The following is a 6157-nucleotide window of genomic DNA, read 5'->3' on the forward strand; positions in this document are numbered from 1 at the left end:
GCGACGAATTCAAATTTTGGTGACCATTACGACTCGGTCAATTTTTAATCGTTGTAAGTGGTACTTACAATAAAGAAAGCAATAAATTTAAAAGAAAACAATAAATTAAAAAGGGATTAAGAATGCGAAACGTCCTGATGGTCGTTTTATTTTATTTTAACAAAAAAAAAACAAACCGTTCATCATAAACACCTCTAAACGTAAGTACCATTTACGACTCGGCCGACTTTTAATCGTTCCAAAGCAGTAACCAGAGATTTGGAAAATAATAGATCCGGTTACCATATGGAAATTTGGACATACGTTACACAAAACATGTGCAACAATAATTTTTATTTCTGTCTCTACCTATTGCACTGATTCCTATCGCTGATACGCTTATGCAGTATTGTCTCTCTCGTCAGGATGGAACCAATCAGAGATCATGACGTAGATCGTTACTCGAATTTCAAACGGCAAATCCAAATTGTCATAGCTAATGTCAGTAAAGAACTCTGAATGCAAAGTTTTGTGAATTTAAAGGTTTTAGACGTTATTTCTCTTCTATGTTGCTAAATTTTGTGACAAGCCTCTTTCATCACTAGTTTGATTTCGTTTTGCTGTCTTTTAATGTTGAAACTTTCATTCCTTAATAGGCCGAAGCTCTTCTACATCAAGTGGAGACTCCCACAATATGAATGCGGTAAAACTGATCATTTATAGCTCCACAATTAAACGATATTGATACAATTCTCAGTGTGCATAACATAGTTTTCAATAGGTTTAAGGTCAAACACTAATGACAAAATCAAAATTTCCAACGTGTGACTAACACTTTTCTAGTCTGACACCAGAAACCTTACACCTTAATTCAAACAGCCTAGATTAATTGTAAGAACATAGAAAACTTTACATTAGACCCAGACTTCTAAAGAAGAAAATGCAGAAAGTCTCTTTTAAGATGTATTTGCCACTATTTACATCAATTTGATTTTGTTCGTCGTCCGAGTGTAAGAAAAAAGCGCAGTTTTCTCTCGGTCTGCCACGATCTTCTTTTACTCCTTTCTACTCATTGTCAACTTTTTGCCTTTGTCCAAATCTTAAACAGAATCTTATTTGCTACAATGTCACAGGTTTCCTAGCGTGTTCTTCTTTCTGTTCTTACTTGTCGTCAGAGCTGTCCATTATTTTGTTAACCAGTTCTGAGCTTCATATTCTTTTGATGTTCTCAACAATCTACTTGTCCCTTTTTAATGTATTTTTTTACTGCTTTCATGTATTTTTCTTCAATACTTTGAACATTTCTCCATTCATCCAATTTAGTTAGGTACACCTTGGATTTTTATTAACTAGGATATTTCTTTCAATTGAATCTTGATCTTTTCTCTCTTCGTCAAAATCCATGTTTTTCTTCCTCTCCGTATGTTTGGTGACTTCCGTTTCAATTATAAATCATCTGCTAATCGCATAATAATTTACTTTCTTTGCACTTTGTAGTCTGTGGTTAATTTTCATATTTTGCTTCTCAATTTCTCCACAGACGACGATTTAGTTCAGAAACATGCCACATGTAATATTCCATTGATTTTTATTTCACTAGTTAGCCTTTATTTGTACCATTTCTATTCTACGCTTATTACAAAATCTGTTTCCACAATTCTCGCACAAATTTGTTCAAATGCGTCTTGAGCCAAAAATTCCTCTTTGAACTCACTTTCTGCCGTCTGTAGTATGGGACGTCGGTAGTTTTATGGTGCTGAGAGAACTTTTTGTGTTCCAGTACGTTGGATTACTCATTTTGCTGTGAACTGTCACACATTACAATTGTTGTCAATCTGTTGTCAAGTTTTAAAATTAGCCAATCAAAAACTCTCCATCCTGGCGAGAGAGATAGGTATACATTGTATCCAGTGAATGCGTGCAACAGACAAGGACGAAAGTTGTAAAGCTAGTCGTAGATATGTTTCTAAGACTTTTGACTATGTCCCCCCATCTATTAATTCCCAAATCTCTGGCAGTAACTAGATATTAGAGAGACTAAAAAGGCAAGTGTGTATGATTAATTGGGGTACTTATTACACAAAAGGAGTAAACCATCACTGCAGTTTCGTTATTTATGACCATTATCCACTTCACACCGTTTTTCACCAGAAAAAAACCGACCATCAGACAGGGATAGTCGGGTGGCATTTTACCGATGTTTTTCATCGATAACAAAATCTGCTATTCGGTACTATTGTGTAGTGAGTACTCCAATTAAGCCATAAAGTCATGCCGACAACTGTTCAAGCGGAGATAAGGATTGGATAAAATAATGTTCACTACGAATGAACCGATAAATAAATATGAATTCGAAGAAAACAATAAATCCACAAGGAATGAAGAATTCGAAATCTCTGAAGATTAAGACCGGACATCCTGTTCGTTTTATAATAGTTTAACAAAAAAAATCAGAACCCTTGAATACCCCAAAACGTACGTCTACAATTACACAATGTTTAAATACATAAAATATAATATACGGTAGCGGATTATTTTTCTCGAAAGAAACGCCACTTATTAAAATCAATCCGAGCTCTGCAAAAAACATAATTTGACATTAATTAATTACGAAACCGTACTCTCAATTTACAAAAAATATGATTTTTCATGCATATTTGGGATATAAGTATTTGCTTTGGGTGTGCTAAATGAGTTTTTAGGTCTTTATTTGGGTAAAAAAAGAATGTTTCGGAAGGTAACTGTAGAATTCCATGAGTCAAAAAACTCACAAAAATTATCAACAGCAGTTTTTCTTCATAAACTGAGAATCTATTATTGTGTGATTGCATGAGTTCAAAAAGAACGCAAATAAACCTTTTTTTGCAAACAGCGGATCTGCTTATTAATACCCGAGAGGTTAACCACCCAGAAAAATCGATGTATTACTCTTAAAAAATTACGAGAAAATCAGGGAAATCAATAGGAAATAATTTGAAAATCAGTTGAGATCATTAAAACATAAGGGGCAACCAATAGGAAATCAGAGAAAATAATTAGGAAATCAGGGGAAGTTAGACGAAATTACTAAAAAATCCGGGAAAAATATTAGAACATCAGGGGTCAATCGATGGGAAATATGAGGACATTACTAAGAAATCAGAGAAATTCAGACGAAATCACAAGGAAATCAGGGAAATTTGGACGAAATTACAAGGAAATCCGAGAAAGTCTTAGGAAATCACTATTAATCAGAAGAATTTGTTACGAAATCAGCAAAACTTGGACAAAATAACAAAAATCAAAGAAAGTAAGACGAAATCTCTGGAAAATTTGGACGAAATTACAAGAAAATCGGAGGAATTTAAACGAAAACACAAGGAACTTAAGGGCGTATGCTATTTTTTAAAAATATTAACCTTTGGGATTTCCTAGAAAATCAGTGTATCAGTATTAGGAAATCACTATGAATCAGAGGAATTCGTTAGGAAATCAGGAAAACTTAGACGAAATAAAAAAAAATCAAACAAAATTAGACGAAATCACTGGAAAATCATTAGAACATCAGGAGCAATCAATAGGAAGTTAGGGAAAATCATACGAAATTACAAGAAAATCAGGGAAAGTTAGAAGAATTTAAAAGGAAATCAGGGGAAATTAGCGAGGAAATAAGAAGAAGTTATGTGTATACAATTTTTGAGAAGCATTAACCTCTGACAAGTTATGTCATTAAGTAATCAATATGATATCAATAAGGGAAAATTAGTAAGATACGAGTATCGGGGGCAATCAATGGAAAATCAGAGAATATTACTTGAAAATCAGGAGTTAGATGATATCAAAATAAAATCAGCTGAAGTTAGACGAAATCACAAGGAAATCGAGAAAGTTTGACAAAATCACAAGACAATCAACGAGGAAATCAGGTTAACTCACACACCAACTCAGAAATCGCCTGTATTCATAGAAACTTTTTATAGAAACAATTTATAAAAATTCGCGAGATTCTGTCGTTTATTTTTTCTTGCTATGACGTGGTGCCCAAATGAGGGACTACACCGTGTGTCTTATATTTTTTTTTCTTTTATTGTATGAGTAATAGAATTAGCAATGGGTTCAGAAACCACGAAAGGCGCAGCCTGTCTGATTTATGAATTTCCTGCGTGGTACTGTTAAATTTTTAATAGCGAAGCCCGTTGGTTTTTAAAACCTTATATTCTTTTTTTGAATCTAAAATTTTAAGGAAAATCCAAATTTTGACATGCGTAATTATTTGTATCAGAGTTTCAAAAAACAAAGACCAAAAAATATGAAGTTATCTTAACACTTTCTTTGCTAAATGTTAAATGACAAAATGCAATTAACTACGTGGCCTTCGGAATTCTGTAGAACTCGTTTTTTTTGGGAACCTAATTTTTCCGAGGCCATCTTTGTTTCATAGTATAACAAATAAACAATCTCAAATTAAAATCCAACGCCACGGAAAAGCGAAGTTCACGAAAAAAGCGACATCTACAGAATTCCGAGGGCCACCTAGTTTATATAAATTTGCGAAATTCTGTTGTATCTTTTTTCTTGCTATGACGTGATGGCCAAATGAGAGATTACACCGTGTGTCTTATATTTTTTCTTTTTTCATTGCAATAGAATTTGCAATGGGCTCAGAAACCATGAAAGGCGTCTGATTTATGATTTTTCTACGTAGTACTGTTAAATTTTCAATAGAAAAAATTTTTGTGCTAATGTTAAATAACAAAGTACAATTAACTAGGTGGCCGTTGTAATTCTGTAGCACTCGCCTTTTTTGTTTCATAATAAAACGAATCAACAATCATAAATTAATACCCAACGCCAGGGAAAAGCGAGGTCCACGAAAAAAGCGAGATCCGCAGAATTCCGAGGGCCACCTAGTAAAATACTATTTCTTCTGTTTAGAAGTGAAAAAAGAAGCCCCTCCAAGACCTCCGCAGCCATCCCAACCGGCGCAGGCGCCACAAGCGCCAGCTGGAGTTCCGTATCCTGTGTACGTTCAAGGAATGCCCGTCCCATATGGTGCCTCTGCAGGCACTCCTTATCCATCGTACATGCCACCTCCAATGCCACAAGGTTACAATCCATACGGAACGATGCCATATCCAGGCTCATACAACTATCCAGGTGGCTTTCCCGCCGCCCCCTACGGTCAACAACCACCCCCGGGCAATTATCCGCAGCAGCCACCTTCTGGATATCCACAACAGCCTCAAGGTGGGTACCCGTCCAATCCGTGGTAAATTCGAAGTTATTGAGATGAGATTAGCCTTCATGTTGTACCATGCAAATAGATTTATAAAATAAAAACTGTTTTTGTAAATTTATTTGCGATATTTTATCGTTATCTTTATTATTATGAACACTTATTGTTGTTTAATCGATGGTTAAGAACCTAATTTCAATGCTTTTCATTTGATTAAATATTTTTCTACTATTGTAAGTATTGTTAGGAATCACGATTGTAATTTGTAATAAAGTTAGATTATTATTAATTATGAAAAATAATCAAAATATGTTTTATTAGACCTTTTCACTATTGACTCCCTATTGCCTCCTAAACGCGGAACTGCAGGGGGAATCAATTTGCGTTCTACTTCAGCAGTTTTATCGCCAAGTAGCACTATAGAAAATCTATTACCTTTTTTTAAGTTGTATCAGCAGTTATTTAGAGTGCATTCTTTACCAATTCGGACAGTTCTTTCTTTTATTTTTCATCTATTCAAACCTGTTTTATCATCTTTACATTTTTTTATAATATACTTCTTTGTTTGTTAATCGATTTTTTCCTTCGGTTTCTTTTTTAACTGTTTTAGTGGATGTCATAAAAATGTAGGTAATTTCAAGAATCTTGAAAGAAATTACAAACAATCTAAAGTGAAGGATTAAAGAAAGAGTTAAAAACAGATCAAATCACATACAGAATCTAAGAAGAACAAAGACAGATTCTAACAAGAGACAGGTGGTAAAAATTTAAAAAACGCAGAGACCAAAGAAAATACAAGAATTTAAAGAAACTGTGGACAGTTTAGAGAAAATTCGATTTAAATCTATACAATAGAAGGAGAATCTTGAAAACAAACAAAATTTAAAGAAAATCGTGAAAATCTAAAGCATTTATTAGTACATCTATAGGCATTAGAAACCTAATTCAACCTGAAAAGAATTA

General features: G+C 33.9%; 1 protein-coding gene across 1 annotated transcript in view; it reads left to right on the forward strand.

Annotated features, from left to right (window-relative positions):
- ALiX (programmed cell death 6-interacting protein-like protein AliX) overlaps positions 1-5502 on the forward strand; it is a 32447-nt gene extending 26945 nt beyond the window's left edge. The window contains exon 11 of the mRNA XM_088039017.1: positions 4894-5502. Coding sequence (XP_087895143.1) covers positions 4894-5231 — 338 coding nt within the window. The 3' untranslated portion in view covers positions 5232-5502. The remainder of the gene's footprint in view (positions 1-4893) is intronic.
- Positions 5503-6157: the final 655 nt, after the last annotated feature.

This window comes from Gnatocerus cornutus, chromosome 6 (genome assembly GCF_029298725.1).
Source record: "Gnatocerus cornutus isolate USDA-ARS CGAHR chromosome 6, icGnaCorn1.1, whole genome shotgun sequence".
In the NCBI taxonomy this organism is placed as follows: domain Eukaryota; kingdom Metazoa; phylum Arthropoda; class Insecta; order Coleoptera; family Tenebrionidae; genus Gnatocerus; species Gnatocerus cornutus.